Source organism: Panthera leo, chromosome B1, assembly GCF_018350215.1.
Source record: "Panthera leo isolate Ple1 chromosome B1, P.leo_Ple1_pat1.1, whole genome shotgun sequence".
NCBI classification, from domain to species: Eukaryota; Metazoa; Chordata; class Mammalia; order Carnivora; family Felidae; genus Panthera; species Panthera leo.
The window spans coordinates 120375222-120398702 of record NC_056682.1 but is presented as its reverse complement, the minus strand read 5'-3'; the positions used below and the strand labels follow the sequence as shown (position 1 = coordinate 120398702).

At 40.0% G+C, this 23481-nt stretch overlaps 1 protein-coding gene and 1 long non-coding RNA gene across 3 annotated transcripts in view; both read right to left on the bottom strand.

The window, feature by feature from the left end:
• The window catches only part of PPP3CA (protein phosphatase 3 catalytic subunit alpha), a 325261-nt gene extending 302399 nt beyond the window's left edge, over window positions 1–22862 (bottom strand). Inside the window, exon 1 of the mRNA XM_042935821.1 lies at window positions 22614–22862. Within this exon, the coding sequence (XP_042791755.1) occupies window positions 22614–22671 (58 nt within the window). The 5' untranslated portion in view covers window positions 22672–22862. The remainder of the gene's footprint in view (window positions 1–22613) is intronic.
• Window positions 15019–20234, bottom strand: LOC122218011. Of its 2 annotated transcripts, none has more exons than XR_006201799.1 (2): window positions 19622–20234; window positions 15019–17219 (listed from the first exon to the last, which is right to left on the bottom strand). It is a non-coding gene; the product is annotated as an uncharacterized LOC122218011 (long non-coding RNA). The 2 variants fall into 2 exon arrangements; XR_006201800.1 differs by having other exon boundaries at window positions 15019–17128.
• Window positions 22863–23481: the final 619 nt, after the last annotated feature.

Sequence of the window (23481 nt, the reverse complement as noted above, 5' to 3'; positions counted from 1 at the left end):
GGAAAAAAGGCAGTGTTTCAGGCTACAAGAACTTGACCAAAACATAACACGTCACAGCTATTCCTTCATTCTAATCTTGGGGTCAACAAGCAATATTCTAATTTATAATTAGGCTGCCATTACTTCATAAATAGGCAGACATTGGACACAAAGACTGATCCAAAGGGGATAGGCATAGGATCTCATCAGAATCTTTTTTGAGGGAGCATATGGATTTTGATGTATGCTGGATTAGGCTTATTCTGAGTTCTCTAGTGAAAGACCATATAAGTCTGGATTTCCTGGTGGGTATCTTTCCTCCAACATAGAAAACGCCTGCATCCTTTTAAAGACAGTGAAGAGGAAAGCATCACAGAGGGGTAAGGAGGAGAATCCCAATGTGTGTGGAAGCCAAATCCATCCCTTGGACTTCCACTTAGAAGACAAGCTATTTTAATGAGATTTATGTTATTTGCTATCAAAACGACTCTTATACAGTACACATGATTGGTCTTCTATGTCCACCAGTGATCCTTGCTATCCAAAACTGTGATTCCGTTTTCTCACCCATATGTTACAAATGATAATGCCTATAAACAAACCCAGGACAGCACAGTTACGGAGATAGACATGTCCACACACATTTCCTTTTTATGCATTTATCACTTGGAATTAAAAAAGCAGAAACACGAATCTGTTAGTACAACTGACTTAAAATAATTACATTAAAAAAAAAAGTATAGTTCAGAAACCAGATGTATTTATTTGGGAAAAAAAAAAAAAAAGCCAAACACACTCAAGAGTATTTCATAGGTAAATGAGTGTTGGGTGTTACTTTGGCAGCATTATTACATCACTAAAGCAAGGAAAAACAATCCTTAGCCTACGGGCTTAAAAATATCAGCAGGGACCAAAAAGTCCATCAGTGGGCGTGAATGTCATTCTATCTTCAGTGTTGAATACAATTTATTTTTAATTTTCTTTCTCTAAATTTTCTTCCCAAAGAAGCTAGCTATAAAAGGACCAAGGAGCTGGGATCATTTGTTGTTGTCATCTGGCGTGAAAATGAGGGAACCCTTCCAAGGATACCAAGTACTAGTGAGCTAGCCCCCAAGATGGGAATAGCAAAACGAAAACAAAGGCAAGCAGCTTGCTTCCAAGGCTGCACAAAGCTTCACAAGTCAAAGCAAGAAAATGTAATTTCATGCAGGAAACAAGAGAAAACTGAAGAGTCAAATGGCAGAGTTCAAGAGCCAACAGAAAGGTGTTTTTAGCAGCAATACTCTGTGAAGAAAGGGGAAAACCAGGCCAACCAGAAAGGCAGCTGTTGCAACAGAGGATGTCTTAACTGCAAAGCCCATTTATAGTCATTTCCCCTGCAGAAGGTTGGCCCTTTCCCCCAACCCTGATTAAGAATAAGAAATCCTTGTTTCATTTGTCCTTTAATACTTCTGACTCAGAACCCTTGTCAAATGAGCTCTTTTGAACACATTTTGACTTTCAGGTTAAATGTTAAATAAATAATATAACAGTCACTCTCTTCACATAGCAACTTTTCCCAGGCCAACAAAAACATGCCTAATCTTGCCCATAAAAAATAGATACCGTAGTCTATTCCAAATGTATGAGATAAAGAACATATTTAGTTGATATCACAACTTTGAAGAAAGAGATACAAAAAGATACAAAAATATTTTGTTGTAGAACAATTTCAATGTTGCTGTTACATTATTTTTGGTACACTTGTCATACGTGTGTACATATAAGCACACAGTGTATTTGATTAACGAAAAACTATCAAAAATAAATAAAAATAGACAATGCATTTCTCTCTAAGACCCTAAAAACTCACAATTCTGCCACAATTTGGTCATCTGTGAAATAAAGGCACTGGGCTAAAATGTAGTCTTTCGCTCCCTTGAAGTATCCACATTTGATGGTTCTAATATTCCAGTGTCTCCAGGCCTACTGTGCTGGTCTCCTAATCTGTCTGCCACATTTCCTCCATGTCTAAAGCCATTCCTCCAATGAAGCCAAACCATAAAATGCTACTAATCTAATGAGTAGCTTTAAAAATACGCAAACGTGCTACTACAGGGCTTGGGAAAGCAATTACTTTAAAGACGAAAGTCTGACTTTCTTCAGTGCCTCTTATTCAAGGAATTTAAGGTATTTCAACAAACTAAGGTTAATTGTGTCCGTGTGATAAGTGTTACCTGTCTCCCTTTCCGTCAAAGGTAGGCTGATTAACCCATTTACCCAACATAATAAGGAATAAATGGAGTCAGAATATATGTCTGAATATCTCGTGTCCTTGATCCAGAGACCCAATTTGCCTGAACAAAAATCCCGCTTTAACCTGAAGAATCTCTCAAATGTTGAAAACATTAGGACAAGGGTCTATGCTTTCATTTATAGGCCACCTTTTCTCTTTAGGTATGCAATATTTCTAATAGTAAGACTGCTATTAATAACATTAAGTTATTAAGTGTAAGTCCAGAATTTCTTTTATCTTCAATTCTCATTTATATTGAGGGTATCATTTTCAATACATGATTTGCAAGATGAAAATCATGAGCTACTTTTGATGAAAAGATGAGCTACTTTTTTGTTCAAAGTAGCTGAAACACAATGGAAAGATACTCTAGTTCTATTAAACCAGGGCATTTTAAAGTCTGGCCTAACAACTTACGAGTCACCTGGGAGACTTTTTTAAACAGTGACACCAGGCCCTCACCTAGAGAATCTCATTCAATTGGTCAGGGATAGGACTGAGCACTGACAGCTTTAAAAGTTTTCCAGGTGACTGGCATGTGCAGTCACACTTGGGAGGCACTATTTAAGTGCCACCTAGGGCTTGTCAAGCTTAATATACATATACATCAGCTAAGGATCTTATTCAAAATGCAGATTCTAATTCAAAAGTCCTGGGGTTTGGCCTGAGACACTCCCAGGCAATGCAGATGCTCCTGGTCTATGGACCACACTTTTGAGCATCAGCTAGCTCTCCATTAATACATTGTTATAATTAGTATTAAAGGTAAGAAGGAGTAGAGAAGATATTACAATTTAAGGCAATGTAGTATATTTTACTTCTATGTACAAAGATAATTAATTTTAAAAAGCAACTTGAACCCACAGGAAATGATTATATAACACGGGGCTCCCGTGAACTAAATGAGCTAATATGCATGAGACATGAAGGGCTGCTCCTAGCCCAGAATCAGGACTCAATAAGTATCACCTGTTTCATCACTATCTTATTAAAAACTGAGTAGCAAAGGATGACCACCCATATCAAAAACACTGAACACAGATATATAACTTGTCTTCTGGATAAAAGTAGGGCCTCTACACAGTCTTTGTATTATGTCATTCTCTCCTATACCTAGAACATTTGGTATAGAAATGAAACGTTTGCTCTAGAGTTGAAATGTGCACTACCGAGAACACAATTATCTGGGATCAGCTTTAAAATACTTCAGGAAAGAAAAAGCAAAAAGGTATAGATAAGCCAAATGTGAAATTTGGTACCTCAATGCTTGAACTAGGGGATAGGTACATGGAGGTTTATTGCTCTCTTCTCTCAACTTTTATGTATGCTTGAAAATTCTTCAAAATAATTTTTAAATGTTCTGGCTTTGGATCTCAGCTTCACTACTGATTAGCTCTGTAAAGATCAAGAAATAAGTTCTCTGACGCACAGTCTCCTCTGCAGTGGAACGGGCTGCCATATTAACTACTTAACTACCTCACAAGGATGACTACAAGGATGAAAGGAAACAGCATCTTTTTAAAAAAGAAAAACAACAACAACTAGGGGCTACTGGGTGGCTCAGTCGGTTAAGTGCCCAACTTCGGCTCCGGTCATGATCTCGCTATTCGTTGAGTTTGAACCCCATGTTGGGATTTGTGCTGACAGCTCAGAGCCTGGAGCCTGCTTTGGATTCTGTGTCTCCCTCTCTGCTTTGGATTCTGTGTCTCCCTCTCTGCCCCTCCCCAGCTTGTGCTCTGTCTCTCTCTCTCTCTCTCTCTCTCTCTCTCTCTCTCAGAAATGCATAAACATTAAATTTAAAAAAAAAAATAGCTGACACCATTCAGGTCACATTTAAAGATAAATGTAATTTAAACCCAATGGATCAATTTAAGGAGACGCAAAAAGAATGGTAAAATGTTTCTAAAGCAGAAACAGGTGGGTCTATGAAGACCGAAGAGGGTCTGCCATCACCCTGCCATCCCAGTCCTTTCTATGACCTCTTTCTAGATTCCATCAGAAACAGCAACAAGTAGCATGTAATGAGCTCTCCAGAATGCCATGTCTGGAGATAAATGCATAAAAAGGTTTCCTGCATTACAATACAAGTCAACCAAGGATGACCTATAGACAGACACCATTTCTAACTGCTTCACTATTGCCCTGCCTACGTGTAACATGGCTTTTCCTCCCCTTCACTCCCTTCACTTACGAAATTCTCTGAACAGTGGCTGGGGATAACAGTACGGGAGGAAAGTAATGTCTTGAATACATGCCAAATCAAAAGCAAAATATCACTTCTAGTGCTATCTCTTCATAGGACAGAAGTTCAAATAAGAACAGATGGTACCTTTATTACCTGTGACATAATTATAATATGATTACAGAATCATTTAAAAATATCCATTATTGGAAACAATTCCATCGCTGCAGAAAGCAATCATTCACAAAAACTCATAAAGTTGGAAACTTTGCACAGAAGTGCACAATTTTGTAATACATAGTTTAGTCTAAGAGTGAAAGGGAAAAATCATTAAAAATAGTGTGCACTGAAGACAATTTATGCAAATTTCCATTTTTTAAGAATGTGTAGAAGCAAGGCAATATGGAGTCTCGCTTGTGTCCATTACAATTAAGTTGTCATCAAATATTGTGACTCCGAGGGACATGCCTCTTCTCCATCAGAAAAATCTCTGAAATTTGGAATACACTACAAATATGTCAGCCTCCTTCATTAGTTCTAGAAAGGGCAAAAATAGTGAAGTGAGTTCAGAAGTTGTATTTATACCATAGGGGAATTCCGAAAAGAGGCACTTCCTATGTTAATCTTCTACTTCATAATTTCACTCCTAGGATACAAATGAAAGCGATATTTAAAAAAAAACATATTTCTTACAGGTTTCTTTCATATTTGCTCACATTGTTCATGTAAGGCACAAATGGAATGCTTAGTCATTGGTTATTTTACTTAGATACTCTTTTTTAAATACAGACATACCTGATATTTTTTTCCTTTAACAGTAACATTCAAAATATCTATGTGTACTATAATTCACCAGGCATAATCATATCTCAGTGTCAATTTCCTTAAAAGGTAAAGCTTATTTCAGGCAAGGTTTAGGCCAAGGATTAAGATAAACACACACAGCCGAAAAGTTGTAATGTATATTTTGTTTTTCCAAGGCCCTAAAATACCTTACATTTCAAAATATATAAATTAACAAAACAAGAACTGTCAATGAAACACCCTAGTTGTACTCCTATTTAAGATCTGTAGTTATTTCAAAATTTTTCTTCTATGTGTTAATGTACACCTGTAAACAGCCACCAAATAAAGGTCATATTTGAAGTCCAAGGTTCACAAAAATACCACACGGGGATAAGGAGAGGAAAAGAAAATATGAACCCAAGCTGATTCCGGCAGGGAAGAAATTTTCCCACATATAGAGGTGTTGGTCATGAAGCAAGGGAAAGCCAGACGTCTCAGGATGAAATTAAAGCTCCCTGAATTTACAGACTCAGGGAATCAAGGCAAGGGGCCAAATCTTCTGAGCCTGTGACCTGTAACTACTTCAACTGAAGGACTTGTCAACTTCAGTCCAACCAGGTTCTGTTGGATCAGAAATGTGCTTAGCAGTCATGTGAACAAAGAAATAAATGTATTTAATCACCTGCCTCAGAGAGGCATCAAAATTCAGAAACTGAATCATCACGCGCTCTTTTAAATAATCACAACATCAGTTCAAAAAGTGTTGACTAGGCTACTGCCAAACATTCGTCATAGAACAGCAGAGTTCTAAGTGGTAAATGAAAAATTCTGATCTCAAAACAATTTGCATTTGCATCTAAAATGTCACAATGAAACCACATAACTCCCCCCTCAAAATGTTTCATGTGACGTCTCCTTGAAGTGGCTTTCGCTTTAGCTATGTGTGGCTTCCTTTATTTGCTTTAGTGACAAAAATATGAAAATGAATATAAAGAAGCAAAGTCTCTAAAACAAAGTCCAGCAGAATATACAACAGCTAGCACTAGATTTTTTTTTTTTGGGGGGGGGGGGGGCATAGATTTAACCTAAAAGAAAAACTCAAGGTCCAATAAAAATATCTTCTTTATGTAACTCACAGCATTTCCTTTTATGTTTTAGATTAGTTTGTCCTGTAACACCATGATTAAGTCAGTAAGGCCAAGTAAGGCCTAGTTTACACTCTAGTCCCATTGTTTGTGTGCCCTGGCTATGTATTTCTAAAAAGGAAACAGAAGTACTTGCCCCACAGAAATGACACATTTTTCTCTAGCACTTGTGTGCTATACAAAAGCCAATGACAATCTACTCAAATGACTTCCAGGAGTGATAATATTTTAGATAAAAACAAATGCCTATTTTCTATCAATTCATAGATGCTACCTAATGAATTTGGTCTAATGTGTCCTTCAACTTAGTGTTATGGTAGGAAAAGCCCAGGATCTCGAGATGAGACTGTTGGAATCTAAATACAGTAAAACCTTTGATTGCGAGTAACTTGTTCTACGAATATTCCACATGACATTTCTAATAAATTTTAACTTGATAAATGAGCAACATCTTGCAATACAAGCAGTATGTGACGGCAAATGTCACACGATCACAGATCACAACTGAGCCAACAGTTCTTCTCTCCCCTGCCACCTCACTGAAGGATTGGGGGTGATGGTCTCCCATGCTCGGATGCTCTGTCTCAAGCCACGATGTTTGGCAGAAATCAGTGATCTTTCAGAATGTTGGAAGGTGCCCACAACTGACATTAGTGTATTTCTTGTCACTTCAAAGCACCTATGGACAGTCCTTTGCTTTTCCATACAGGAGTAGCCTCAGGAATGCTTTGCTTCATTCTAGGTCAGGCTGCCTGCAGATATAGACCCTTCCTCTGCTAATTGTCAGTTATGTTAAATACAGTATATGACAAGAGTTTATTAATAGCATACTGCAGTCAACATCCGTGAGAGTGTATACAATAGCCCCCATGCAGAAAAAGATTCCACTGAGCTAACAGACATCAGTGATTCCATTAGTGATAGTGAAAGTCGTCCTACACACTAACCTCCTTTCTCTTGTCTCCCTCACACTAGCCAGGAAGGTTTTCAAAGGTAAGTGCAAGTTAATTTGTTTATTTTTCTTTATATTTTGTATTTTATTATTTTATATTATGTTACAGTACTGTAATCACTTTTATATGAATATTTTGGGATCATGGAATGAATGATCTGAGTTTCCATTATTTCTTATGGGGAAACTCGCTTTGATATACAAGTGCTTTGCATTACAAGCATGTTTCCAGAACTAATTATGCTTGCAAACCAAGGTTTTACTGTACCTGCTCCAACATTTATTTGCTGTGTGACCTTCAAAAGGCACTGCCTCTCCCCTAGCTTCAGAGTTATTGGAAGGATAAAATTATGTAATGCATATGCAAAGCATATGCATTAATATTATTAACATTTTTAGAACAGAAATCTCAAAAATAAGTAAAGGCACTGTATTATTTATGTTAAGATCCTATGAAGAAGAAGCAAAGTAGCTGACAAGTTGAAGTATTCCCTTCAAATATAATTGTGTGAAATGCATTACAAAACATATACTAGCAATAAATACACCAACTTTTTAATCATTATCCCTGGAAAATTCATTCTTCTACTGCCTAAAATGATGAAAGACTAAAATAAATCTCAGGGAAGGCAGAAGCACTGGAAATTTTTTTTAAAAATTATCATTCCAAAGTACAGTCATAGAAAAATACACTAATTAAGTAAGGAAAAGATCAAGGACAACCAATTATACAAGCACTTCCTTTTTTTTGTACAGAAGCCACAAGCTTCTTAACATATGTGGGATTTTTTCCCATGTTACATATGTAGAACCTAAAATAAAGATTTGTGTACTCACTCATCTAAATTGACCGGTTCCAAAAATTCATTTGGTTGCCAGCCTTAGGTAAAAGGCCTAGGAAAATCTACTTAGGACATAATTTGGGGCAAATAACTAAAAAGAAGAATCAAAAGAATCCAAATGTTTAATTAAAAGATCTAAAAAGGCTAGAACCAGAGGATAAGGTAAGCAAGATTAAATCAAACTTGAGGTATTCCTTTAAATGTAGTGCTTTGTAGAATTGTATAAAATAATTACTAAATCCAGAGTGGAGGAGACTTGACTTAATATATTTACATGAACACCTGGGTCAGGTATTCGATAAGTCAAGAGTACTAGGAAAAATAATCCAACTTGAACTATATCAATTAAAAAAAAAAAAAGTATGATATTGGAAGGGGAAAAAAGGAAGTACTGATGTCATTATGCTTTTGTGATGAACAGGTATATCATTTCTGGTCAATTTGTTTGCTGGTGGGGGAGGAGAATATGACTAATTATATGCTAGGCATCATGCTAAGCACTGGGGAGATGAGTGGACAAGGCCTTGTCCTGGTTAATTTCACAAAGAGAAAATTTTGTTGCAAATGTTTGTGACATACTGTGTGTACAAAGTACAAGAAGTATCACAGACAGCTATGCCTGAGAAGATCAGAGAAGCTTTAGGCAGAAGAGGGACACAATAGAGAGCAAGAATGTTACAGAGGTAAAGCAAATACAAAGCCATGGAAAGTATCGAAATTTTTTAAGTAGTTCAGTTTAGTTTAATCAACTTTGTATAGACCAAACACAGAGAAGCATTGAGAATACACTTTGAATAAAAAGACGTTCTCTCTGCTTTCAAGAACTTATATTGTCATCAACTGAAAAGACTTAAATTCAGTACAATGTGACACATGCTACATTAAAAGTATTTTCAAAATTCATGCAATAGGGGTCAAATTCTACAATATATAAAGAGTTCCTACAAATCAGTAAGAAGAAGATCAACAACCACATATGGGATTAGCATAATCAGATGTTCATTTTTAAAGGATCCCTCTAGTGGGAAAACTAATTTATGAGAAGGGACAAGTTTGAAAGCAAAAAGACTAATGTTGGGAAGCTATTGTAGCACTACGTGAAACATTCAGAAAACTTGAACTGAATAACAGCTTTGTTTAATTGGATGGATGATGGTAACATCAGCCAGGCTAAGGAACACAGGAGAAATACCCCACTGGATTTTCACCATACCCATCTACAGCAACTGTTCTGTATAGGGTTTGAGAGAAAGCTCCAGAGGAAAAAACTAGGTTTCAAATATAGATGTGTTACTCATCAGCCTACAAGCAGCACACACCTGTCACCAATCCTATGCGTGTAAAGCTATGAAACTGCATGGAAGAACTTGTAAAAAGAAAAGGAACATCAACATTCAGGATTCAGTCCAGAGGAGCTGGCAAACAGGTCAAAGAGGAAGCCCACAAAAGCCAATGAAGACAATGTTTCAAGAAGAAAGAGGTGGCCCATTATGTCAAATACAACAGAAGCCAGCAACTGGACAGTCACTGGTGACCTCTGCCAGTCTCAGAGGAATGGCAGAGGCCCTCACACTACAGTGGATTTGACAATGGGTAGGATACTTCAATGCAGGTTACTTCCAGAAGCAAAAAACTTTGCTTTCAAAGGAGCTGTCCAACAATGAAAAAACAAAAACAGAACAAAAAACACACCATCCCCACAATGCTTAGCATGTACTGAGGTCTTTTGGGGGGCAGGCAGTAAGCTAGGCATTTCACATACAATTCCTCTCATAGTTTACAATAGTCTTGCAAAGTTGAAAAATTAATACTATCCGTTCCACTTTTCAGTAAGCAAAATGGGTTCAGTGTTGTTACATGACCTCCCCACAGACACAGCTGGTACATAGAGAAAGCAGGATTTAAAAGCAGATTTTATCAAAGTGGAAACCAATGTTATTTCTACACTCTGATGCTGCTTCTTCATCACTGTAAATATTCTACAGGGGTGGGGCGGCAGGGCTTATTAACCATTTAATAGGAAGGTGGTTTTCCTTTTTTTTTTTTTTTTTTTTTTCGGAAGATAGTTGAACTAGTTGGCTTGACTTTGAAAGCCTCTTCCACATTCCACAAACCATGATTCTTTCTCATACACCTTGCTCACAGGTGAACTGTAACAGCTACAGAATTCCACATATAAATACTCAACACTCCTTTTGTAGCTCCTTTTATTCCATCTATATTTACAAACGAGCCCATGCTCTAACATTGTGCTTATATACAAGACACAGGAAAAAAACAATATTGCTTCCCTTTATTTTTGCCAAAAAATTAAAGTACAAACTATAAAAAACAGTGAATCACTCCTTTACTGTCCTCCACAGCATGTAGTATCTTCTGCTATTAAAGTAATTACCACTTATGTTGTGATTTGCTTCCCCCGCCCCCACCACCACTACGCACGCGCGCGCACGCACACACACACACACACACACACACACACACACACACACACACACTAGATAGCAACCTTCAGAGATTGCCTACTTTAAGCCCCAAGAACACAGCACAGACCCAGGCAAGCAGTGATGCATGCATGGACAGGATGGAAGGATGGATGTGTAGGAAAATGGTCTGATAAGTGAAGGAAACAATATATTTTCAACAGTCATTTTATACTCAATAATGGATTATTTAATCTGTTTACCAACTAGGGTATTACAATTATATCACACTTGAAGGGAGCAGAGAGAAAACTGAGTGGTGCAAGAGGCATGGCATTCTTCTTCAAAAGGAGACATGAAAGTTTACTCTCAAAAGTCTCCTAAAGCACAGGACTTTTCTTGAATTCAATACTACCCAAAGGCCAAGGCCAAGCTCATCTTAAATAACAATTCATGGAATTTTGGCCATGGCCCGTGGGAGATGTTTGAAAAGAGCAGGCTGCATAAAGCACTTTGAAATCACCCCAGGATATTTCAAGATCTATCCAATCTGCAGATCTGGCTAATGAAGGTACACTCTCTAAGTGCAGAAGTCAGCCTTTCTGTCAAGATGCACATGACATTCACTCACATAATACACTAGCATGCATGAATCCAGATTGCAATAAACTGTCCTCAAAAATGTCCACTGGAATAGAGCAAACACTGCCATAGGCTATAAGAATGTACAATTTCCACTGTGATTAACGGTGTATCAGAAGATCAAAAAGCCCGTACGTTATGCAAGATGCCCACCATGATAGCTACAGTTCCATCCCTTCTCCTGCATGAGGAAAAACATCAGAATACAAGCGAACGTAGTATTTTAGGGTTGAACAGGAATCCACCCTGGCTTATATATAGATATTTTAAAATAAGTCATTTGCAAACTTCTGTACGTTGTTGTCAGTAGCTGTTAATACCTCACAGCTGAGTGTAACACAGAAATGTGTTGTGACACCATAGTTGGAAGGCACTGGCCTCTTTTAGGCCTCCGTGAAACTTAAACTAGGTATCAAATTACAATCTAACTCACTAGGTTAGCCAAATTCAATGGCCTTAGGAGCTGTATATTATCAACAACCTTCAAAGACTAGGTGCCCAGAAGAGTGAGCAAGCAGAGAAGGCAAGTTTGGCTCTGGGCAAGCAGGGTGCTGAGCTGCCTTCATGGTGCGACTTGAAAAGTAAACAAGGGACTTGGCCTGTCCTCAATTACCACACTAATATCACCATGCTATCATGCTGTCTTTATTACTGGTCTGTATTACATATAAAAGCAAGTAAAAGGAAGGCAACACCTCCAGAAAGTCTCTGCTAAAATGCATCTGCTATTCAGATTTTCTGGAAAGCTCTGCATATAGAGCAGGTTAGGTATTTGAACCTTCAAGCTGCAGGACCGGGAGATGACAGTGGAAGGGAATTTCAATAGGAAGCCATGAGGAGTAAAAGCATCATGGCAGTAGCAGTAACCCCCCCCCACCCCCCCCCCCCCCCCCAGCCAAGGGACATCAAGGGATACAAGACTGGATCAGTGAAGGACCTGAAAGTTTAAGGGTCAGCATGAGAACACAGAAGAGAAAAGCAGGAGTACTTAGGCAACCAAGCTCAAGGTGCTGGAAGTTCGATGGAAAGAGGTAAGCCAACATGTACCTTTACTCACTTCTCCATTTTCCAAAGAACTTGACAATCACCATGGTTTAAAGGAAGGCTACTGGGCTGGAGAAGGACCCAGAAACAATGTCATGTGGGGAATAGCCAGAAGACTTAACAACATGAAAGTTGCTTTTAGTATCAAATAAGCTCTCTTGTGAAAGACAGATAAGGCTCATCTTAGGGAACTCTACACGGCAATGCTAGGAACAATGATTGTGTACTCCAGAGCAGTAACTGATGTCAAACCTAAGGAAACACTCTGACAAGTAGAAATGGCCAGGTGAGAGCAGGTCTTAGTCAGTAGGGGGCTCCTTCATGCTTTCATGAAACAGTGCGATTAGCATCCATCACAAAGGCTGGACAGAACATTCCAAATTGGGGATGGACTGAGCTAGATCACTGCCACACCTTCCAATTCCAAGAGTTTGATTTGTTTGTTTTGCTTTGGCTCAGACACTTTGGCAAGTGTAAGAGGTAAAAGCTTTCCCACTCATCTCTCAGTCCCTCTCACCAGTACAGAATCAGAGGACTGGCTCCAGGCCAGATGAGGAGTTAGATTCCCAAGGTTTCTTCCAGCTTCAAAATTTTGTAATTCTAGATTTAGATCACATTTACAACCTGAATAAATGAGAATCATCAATTCTCTCCATTCCGAAGATCACCCATAACCCATGCCAGTGTTAAATGTCCATGACTGGATTAAAAAAAAAAAAAAAGTCACCAAAATCCCTGATGCTTCCAGGTAGTGTTTTTTCTTATTCAATTGATAGTGGTGACAGATTAACGTAGGAGTGTGACCCACTGTAGAAAGAGACTTATTAATACCTGAAATCTATAAATCACCAAACTTTTCTTATTCAAACTCAATAATCTTAGTTCCTTTCACAATTTTAAGTCCTTTAACCACTTGGGGAAGGGGGAGGAACCTCTTTTTTTTAAGAACCTCCAAATTTTCTGCATGCATTTCTGAAAGTGCATGTGGAAATGAGACAGAGTAGTCAAGTAGAATTCTGGCCAGAGGTGTAGTCAACAGAGAGATTCCTCCTGACGGCCGACTGCAAATTGGCAGTGACAGTGATGTGATTTTAGGTGAGAAATTATAGTTTCCCTGGTCTTCAACTCCTTGAAAGAAAAGTATTTTTGCACTAGGGAGACAGACTAAATCCTAGCCCATAAACGGGGGCTTGGAAAGCCTGCTTCAGTGGGGAGCCATCTGACCAAGTGCGGACTAGGTCAGATCAGTGGTGCTCTGTAAGGACTGGGCTGAGAGCAGGTGCCTCACAACATACCCTCTCCCAGCTGATGTGGATCCCAGGGCTGAGTTTTCAGAAAAACATCCACCAGGTAGACGTGCCATCGGCAGAGCTGACTCACCAGCAGCCTGTACTCACGGAATGGGCCTGAAGATTTTTTATTAGTATTACACAGACATGTCTTATCTGGGCCTGCAGTATGTTTTACATCTCTGCTCTGATTCCTAAACATATTGACTTTTATTCATTTGCATTTGTGTATTTATCTAAGTAAGCAATGTAATTGTGAAGTCTAATCTGGGCCTCCCAGAGGCTTGTCATAGTGGCTCTCTCTCAACTTGGTATCATCACCAGTCTTCCTGAAGGAAGAAAACATCACCTACCTCTGAGAAAATAGACCTATATATCCTTTGACTAACAATGAGCCACCGACAACCAAGCACTCCCTGGGTAAGCCACTCCTGCCCGTTATGCTTCTGTAGTCTGTCTATTGGGCAAAAAACATAGAATCTCAATTAACGAGAGAGCATTTCAGAAATACATGTGAAAAAAACCCTTCTACAGCATTGGCACTTATGAAACAAGAAACTCACCAGATGTTTGTGAGCTGTCCATGACTTAGGATCCACAAAATTTCATAATAGAAAAGAACTCTATAATTTGGAAATTCAAATCCCTCTTATCCTTTATCTGTTATTTTGTTCATTTACCAACCAACGTATCAAGGGTATATTCTACAGTAGGCATTGTACTGGGGTTAAATATACCAAGATAAGTGGAGGCAGGCCCCTCTCTCCTGGAGAGGAGGCAGAAAGGTAAATAAGTCTTCACAGAGCATGCTCTAATCAAAGTGTCCTCCGAGAAAATGAAGAGGCTGAGTCCCCTTACTCCAGTTGAAGGTTTCAGGAGATGCGGTCCCAGAGGAGGTGTCCTCTGAATCAAAGCTCAAAGGATGAGAATTGAAAGATGAGAACTGTTACCGTGACAATAATCAAGCCCACACACAGAAGGTATGCATGTACTTTATTAGCATTAAGTAGGCACAGCAGACCAACAATGCCAGGTTTAATTTAAAAAAATTTAATTCCTTTGTAAAAAGCAAAATAATAATAATAACACAAACTTGGAAGTCCTGACTCAGGTTCTGTCATTGTAAGAGAATATATTGTGCTTTTAATTTAATTTGATAAAACGGCATGGCTTACAGGATGTTTAAAAACAAATGTCAACGATGGCTTGAAGCCCACTTAGAAGAATATAAGGAGTCAGCAGAGCTGGTGCCACATTTTTTTTAACTTCTCATAGCCCATATATCTTCCCATTGGATAGAATCCAATGACATTTGGGGGCCAGCGGAGGGCAGGAGGAGGGCAGGAGGTTATGTTGAAGAAGGCTGCGTTTCTGAATTACAAAAGCATTACAGAAAATGATAAATTGAGATGTAAACAAAGGAAGAGGGGTTTTTCTGGTCTCGGTTTGTTTTGTTTTGTTTTGTTTCATGGAATTTTCCCGATCATTCTCTCTTCAAGTCCAAATCTAAACAATAATTAAAAAATATAAATCACCCAATATGTCAAACACTGAGTGATTAACATATCTTTTCTCACCTGTCAAAAACTGATCAGTCTAAGGGGAAATACAACAAAAACCGAAAAAAAGCTTTCAAGTTCAAGCTAATATGCTGAGTTGAAAAGGAGTTAGCCTTTTAAACTCAGCTGGCGTGAAGCCAGTCCAAATGACCAAACAACAAAACTTCCCTGAATCTAATTATATCACCTTATTAATGCCTCCCTCTCATATTCTATTGTCTGATGTGGCTGGAGAGGAAGTATTCCAAAACCATACAGTTATCATATAGAACCATTTATAAAAAAGACAGAACTTAATACAATTGTACTCAAAATAAATACATAATTTGTCTCCATTCATTGCTTCAGGAGGTGTAGTGAGAATTGTGCAATGTTCAAAGTCATCAGACAAGAACTGATTCAGGGCATAAGAAGCAAGGCATTGAGCTAGGCAACACTGATTCGATGACCATGGTTTTCAAACTAAAACTCTGAATATACATATTAACAAAAAAATTTGTGTACCTTCCACGAATATGCAGCAATCTGGGAGACATAGTTCAGACACCGACCTACCAGAATCTCCAAAACATTCTACTACTACACAGAGACAACTGAACATTTTAAATCAGAAGTAACAGCTCCTCCCCCCAAAAAATAAAAAAAATAAAGCGGGTCCATACAGTTACCGTATGGACAGTATAAGAAGAGACTCTACATCTCAGAAACTTAGAGCTAATGGGATCTTTTAAAATTTAGCTCTGTATGAATAAAACTCTCTTTCTGAACATCAACCATCGTTCTTCTGGCTTCCTAACTGTAGGAAGTACCTGACACTGACAAACCCTGTAAGGTGGTCTGTCATCATCTGGAGGCAGCTGGGAACATAAATCTCTGGTCTCTACTTATGTGTTTTGCTTTCTGCAGACATCTGCAGAATTTCCAGTTGCAAGAGAGAGAAGTTCATAGAAAGTCAGACAGACCATCCTTTTAAAATAGAGTAGGAATATACTTGGTATAAGGCAAAGACATGGATTAAGGAAATAAAAAGAAGAACACAACATTCTATTTCTGTGATGTCTCACAAAGAATAGATCGAATTCTAAAACTGTAATATTTTAATGATTCATTACTGCTTTCTCAGTCAGGGTTTGTTTTTGTTTTTAATATCAGGGTTTCAGTTACTGCATGTACATTTGTGAAAAGGATTTGAGATCCCAGCCATAGGCCCAGGTCCTCAGTTTGCCAGTCCATCTGATTTAAGCCATTATTCAGAACACCTAACCATAGAGAAATATGAAGTGTTTTATTTGACTTCTTATGTGAAATATAATTGATGGCTCATCATGATACAGCCTGTATGAATACAGAAGATGAAAATACGGTAAAATGAGTTAATAATGCTGAAAATGTCAAGATTACTAAAGACTTAGTTTACAAACTGAAACCGTGTGTCAGTGCCGACATTCCCACCTGATGACTATTTTTTAAAAAGGAGTGAAACACCTACGAAGCACTGGTTGTTGGTTTTGCTTGAGCTTTCTCTAGAAATTCGTAAAATCCTCAAACCAGACCAACTGTATCGGCCATTATCTGTAGTTCAAAGAGGCTTATGATAACAACCTTCAAAATAAATGTCAATAAATGTTTTAGTAGGAGAATATGCTATTTCTGTTTCTGTGTATACATTTACCTGAATAGAGAATAACGTTTAACAATTTTCCTTTAGTAAACCTCATGCCAAGATCAAACCAGATTATAATATCTATCGTCAGAATGTTTATTCTGCTAAATACAGAGATATAAAAGTTCCCTCTCCTATTGAAACTATTTTATACAGCTAGTAATTCAGTAAAGCAAAGTTTGAAATACTATGTGACATCTGAAATATACCAAAAGAAGTGACACTGTCAAACAGGTTTTCAAGACAAAAGAACATCTTTGCTAAAGGAAAGAATTTGCTTACACTTACCTGCATTCTAGTCCCACCTGTGACCGACCATGCTATCTATTCTGTCTCCATTTCTTCAACTATAAAATAAATGCCACCATAAGCTACTGTTGTAGACCCAAGGCATTCACAGACTTCAATATTAATTGTTCTGACTATTCTTGAGTGACCCTGAAAATACATTAACACATTGTCATTTGTAATTCTGTGTCAGCAGTGACTGAATTGCCATTCCCAGGCAAGTGGACCCAGTGTGACCTCAAATTCCATTTGAGGATCCTCTGGTTCCCAGAAGTGAGGGGTGAGTACAATTTTACAAATGAGGAAAAAACCTGTGACTTACAATACATTACAGTGGAATTGTAGAAAGTTGGAATTCAAAATCTCACTGTCTCTCTCTTGAATATCAAGAGAATGCTACACCACAAAGTTGCTAAAAAAAATGACAAAATGATTTTTTAGTATTTACCAAAGTTCCAGATCGTGAATCATCATCATTCCCTATAGTTCAGGAGTGTCCAATATTTTCACAAAACTTTCAAAACAGTAAATTAACTGGATTTGCTAAAAGGAGAGTATGTCTAGAAAAATGCTGTTTTCCAATGAGGTCACTCTAAATGGACTCTTTATTTGGTTTCGTAATTAGTTCCAACTTTACACATGGCTGACACAGAAAAGATAAGGAAAAGCATGAGAGACCAATTATAAAAATTATAAACGTACATCAAAGTCATATTTCATATTTTTAAAATTATAAATAAAACAGGTCATATTTATGGAAATGAACAGATTTAAAAAATGAAGTAGACATAAAAAGGCATGTTTTTAAACTAACATAAACAAATGTAAAACTAACTAGATTCTAAGCTGTTACTTTTTTCACATTTTAACTGGATGTCTTAAAATAGATTGCTCATTTAAAGTACAGGTTCTTTCCCCCAGTTTCCAAAAAAATATTCTTTTCTAAATGTTAATTTCCTATTCGATGGCATTTTAGAATCATTGGAAGTTCCCCGAATCACAGTCTCAATTGTTGCCTAAGGCTTTTGTGTTAGTTTACAAAATGTTTTGAAAATAATGTTTTGTTACATTTACTTTATAGTAGAAATCCTGAAAGAAAACACTAACGAACAGATCTAATTTGTAATTAATAGCATTAATTTACATGCTACTCACTACATCCCGAAAAGAATCTGTTCTGTTAAGTATATTAACCATGCCCAAACCGTGTTGTTTATATTATTAATTAGATTAGCAGACCCTTTCTTCACATCCATTGCTGATGGAGACTTCAGCCACCAAACACTAATGCTTAATCATAGTTTCAGTTAACGACACTGAATTAATGAGGTCTTACTGCACTCAAATGGAAAACCAGATAGATAGAATATACTATACTATAGAATAGATGGTCAATCTAAGTAAAATAAATTCACAATGAGCTCCTCTTGACACACCACAAAGAAATGGCATTATTTAATACTTTGCTTCAAAATCCAAACATGATCATGATTACTGATGTAGCATAGCTTGATGTTCTTTTTAAGCAATATTACCATCTCATTCAGCTAGAAACACTGGCGGCTTGAATCTTTGTTTACTTAATATTTTGCTTAGCTACCAGCTTCTTGCTTATATGATCTTAGATATCCTTCCAGAATTTCCCTGTGTGTATTTTGTCTTCACAAACAGTATATAAGCTGACAATACAAAGAAAAACAGCTTGTTTTGTTTTGTTTTGCATTCCCCACAGCCAAAAGCAACCTGACAGACACAAAGCACAAATTCCCTACCTACAGTTTTTGAGAAAACCCCCAAAACTCTTCCCAGGCATTTACTCCCCATCAACCTGCCATGCTATCTGGAATTTCTACTATTAAAATCAGTTCGGGTTAAGGTAAGAAATACCTCATTAGAAAATACTTGGAGATGGGAACAAAGGGAAGGGAAAAAGAAGTAACAAAGCAAGGTACTCATTAAATACAATTTCATTTCCTCCAAGTGTATGACTTCCAAATAGCTAAGTTCCAAAGCCAGGAGGGAGTGTTAGGGCTAGACACGGAGTCAAAGGCAGGGACGGGCAAGGAGAAATAAAAAGAAGCCAGAGTTTGGAACCAGGCCTGTGGAGCACCACTGCAGAGAAAAACCAGACTATGTGGTGTGTTGGGGGAAAGAAGGGAGAGTAGTTATTCTTCTATTTACTGCCCTCCATCTTTTGCCATACAGTTACGCATATATTTTGTTTTCTTAAAAAAATGTAAAACAGTAAACGGGTCAAATTACTCCGATTTCCAACAAATGGCATTCCCAAGATCTTTTCTATGAGGTTTTTTTTTTTTTTTTATGTTTTCCATTGTTTTTATCCAAGAACAGTCAAATTGAAACAGCACCAGTTTTGCTAAATGAGAAGTAAATTTTTTTGAGGTAATCTAAATAAATGCTTCTCATCTCCAGTGCTGCCATTCCCTTTCATTTTTAAGATCTGGAAAACTGATCAGGGCTCTGAACACACTCTAGAAGATGCTACAAACCTGAAACATCGCATAGTTAGTTGAGACTTAAACTCAACCTACCTTTCTAAAGCTGCATTCTGGAAGTACAAATCAAGAAAGCCGTCACATCATGGTATTACTACAAACAAAACCACAAGCACAGCTTTATTTGTAAACAGCAATTTGTTATACAACAAAAGCCAGATCACACTAATGCAGATAACTGTAAACAAACACCATGGCATGCCATGGTAATAATGATCCAAATACTTCTTATTTCTATATGCAACCAAATATTACTATCTGTATTGTAAAAGAAGAGGAAGTTTGAGGAGCACAAAAATTTCCTCGAGGATAACCCCTTTCCTACATTAAAGAATCCTGTCAGACTACTGAGATGAAGTTCTAGCAAAATTTAAAGTCATGGTTCCATGAACTATGTCTTACCTAATTTTGTAAACCTGAAAAATCATTTGGTCATCTATTTTCCATTCATCATTCATGTACTTTCTACTCACTAAGCATGTATATACGTAGGGACATGCTATCTGTTAGAGAACTGGTAATCAAAACAGATTACCATTTCAAAATAATCAGTTATAAAAATCATATATGTGACCAAATGTTGATCCAACATTCAATAATGCCTTTTAAAAAGCCAACAATATAAAGTCTATAAGAAAGCATAAGAAAAATAACATGCCCACCTTAAAATCAGGATTCATCAATAAAAGTTTTTTTTCTATAAACAAAATTTCACATTTAAAATTTCACATCAAGATCCCTATAAAAACAAATACAAAATTACCTTTCCCTATTTTGAGACTTTCCTATTTTCCTATATTAACCACGTGTGCATTTTAGCTCTACAAAAATATGTAAACCATTTTTTTTGGAATTAAGGAGAATTTGTGTACTTACAATGAAGACTCATCTATAAAAACATTACAATATAGCATTGGAAAAAAGCAAGACCAAATAGGCATAGAATGGCTGAATGGACTCTTTCACATTAATTGGTAAAGACATCAAGCCAGAATGTATAGACAATTCTACATTCTTCTCTCCATGACAATTTTACATTTACACAGAGAACCCACACTTTGTGATTTAAAACAGGGAACCTGAAGTTATGTATGCACATATGACTGACTTTTAATTGTTGACACATTTACTGCTAGCACTTTAATTGTAAGCTTTACACTGTTTTGAAAACAGGCAATCTTAACATACACTGGAGTTACACCTAAACATCACACATTAGGGAGATATTTGTTATTCTCCAATATTTCAGCAAAAGGTCTTAATTTTTGAAAATGTCAACAATAACCCTTAATACAAAGCATAGTTCTTTGGAATCGATTTGAATTCACTGTTTACATGAGGAGCCATTACTGCAGAGAGAACAGTTGTTCATCTGTAGTCCTACTTCGAGTCATTTTTTGCAAAGGTATTTCCTCCTTACTTTGATGAGTCTATGAATACTGCATTCAAGTAGGAATGATTCTAATATAATCAAAACAAGAAAAGATATTTTATTCTCTTTTTTTAAAAAAAGAGAAAACAATCCCCCTCCCCCATCACCACGCACACACACATACACACAACTTTAACAACTGAGCAAATGTGAATGGAGCAATGAACAGTTCTGTCGCCCCAGAAGGACTTCTGTATCATGGTCTTAAGGCTGCGGAGTTACTTCACCTAAGTGCTCATGGGACCAATGACTTTATTGCCTTGCACTCAACTTGCATGGCCACATTAGATACTATCTCAGTTCTATACACCACACACACACACACACACCCCGCGCGCGTGCGCGCGCGCGCACACACACACACACACACACACACACACTCCACACCAGCCAGTGCTATTTGCAATTTCTAAGGCCCGTTCCGTGCCTAGCCCCTACCCCATCCCTGCTTTGCTCCGGGTCCTAACCCTAGGAACGAGGGATACTACTTAATCCTGGAGGATCTGCTCTGTTGTCCCATCCTTCCAGGATTTGTAGGATGGTTCCTCCCCAACTCCACCACGGAACACAACGAGGACGGCGGATTTTCCCGGGCAAGAAAGACCACTGCCTGTCCCCTTCCTCACCCCACGCATCCCCGCTTCTCTACGCCAGGAACCTCAGGGCAAGGAGTATACGATCCCGGGGCAGGGGAGAAGAGGCAATAACAGGAATCAAATGGCCCGTTAACAAGGGGGTGCCAGGGGCACGGAAGAAGCGAGCCGGGTGAGGTTACCACCAGGGAGGTGTGCTCCAGCGGGGAACCATTCAAGAGCACTGACAGGTCGGCGGGGGAAGGAAGGCTCCGGTGGCGAGGGAGGTTGGAGAACTGCTTTTCGTGTCTTTCTCAGGGCCTGCGGGGGAATCCCGGGGCGGCGCGGCGGGACTCTCGGGTCGTTCCCCGCCTCCCGCGGCCCCCGCGCGTCCCCTCGGCCACCCCCTCCGCCTGCGGCCGCCCCCGCCCCGCGCGGAAGGAAGCGCCGGGCTCCCCCCACGCTCTCCCGCTCTCTCGCGAGTCCTGTGCAGGCCCTTTCAGGGGGAGGGGGAGGGGGCGCGGAGGGAATTGCTGCAATGGAGCTCCGAGAGAACCCAGCCCGAGCGAGGCAGTCGGTGGAAAGCCACGGCCACATAAAAATGCCATATTAATTTTTTAAAAGCCATAAATCACCCCTCCCTCTGCAAAAGAAAATCATAAACCCGATCCCATGCAAGCCTGCGAGCAGCCACCCACTTCCTATTTCTGTCACAGCAGCTACACCCTGCCAGCAACCACCCCCCGGGCGCCCCCTCCCGCCACCGCCACCCCCGCCGCCGCCGCCTCCCCGCGGCTCAGCCATTTGCCAACTGACGCCCCCGTAAATAAAAATGCCCCAAGTGGGGCTGGGTGGGAGGCTTGGGGGGAAGGCGCGCAAAGGAGGGGGGGTTCGAGGGTTGCACAATATCCTAGAAGGTCCGTGGCTGGAGCAAGGAGAGAACCGGGGGCGGGGGGAGGGGAGGCGAGCCGTGAGGGTTCCTGCGGCACACGGTGCACCGGGGCGACCGCGGCGCGCCGCTTACCTTTCACCACCCTGTCGGTCGTCGACAACTTGGGATCAATTGCCTTGGGCTCGGACATCTCCAGCCGCCGGGGGACAGCGACGCGCTGCTCGTCCGTCCTACTGCACACCCCGACCGGACCGGCGGGCCAGACACTGAACGCCGCCGCCGCCGCCGCCGCCGCGCTGCAAACCGCTCGGCTGGAGGTCTGGGCTTCTGAGCTGGCTTTAAAGTTACTGCCTTCTCGCGCGTCCCTCCTCCTCCTCCTCCTCCTCCTCCTCCACCTCCTCCTCCTCCTCCACCTCCTCCTCCTCCTTCGCCGCCGCCGCCTTCACTCCTCCTCCGCCGCCGCCGCCAGCCTCGCCGACTCCGCTCCGGGCTGCGCGTGTGTGGTGGTTATTTATTTATTTTCTAAGCACGCCTCTTGGTTCTTCTTTTATTCTTGGGGGAAGGGGGATGGGGAGGAGAAGCGCACACAGGAGCACCCACCCCGGCAAGGAGACCCGGCACCGCGGAATGAAGCCCCACGCGCGCACTCCGCCGGGATTAAGACCGATCACATGGGGAGGGCCGGGGGCGAGACAGAAGAGGCAGGGCCGCCGATGTCAGTGCCACCAGCCGTGCCTCGGCGTCCCCGGCGGCGGAGAGGCGGCCGCCGCTGCTGCTGCTGCCGCCGCCGCTGCTTCCCCACACCAAGCGCCGCCGCTGGCCCCGCGGCCGCCGGAGACGTCCCGCCGCTGCGCTCGCCCGCGCTCGCCTCTGCCTCCCCGCGCCGCTCCTTCACTCACACAGGCACAGCGCGGATCTCGGCAGACACAGTCCCCGGCGCAACCTACCCTCCTCCTCCGCCGCCGCCGCCGCCGCCACCGCCACCGCGCCCGCCTCCGCC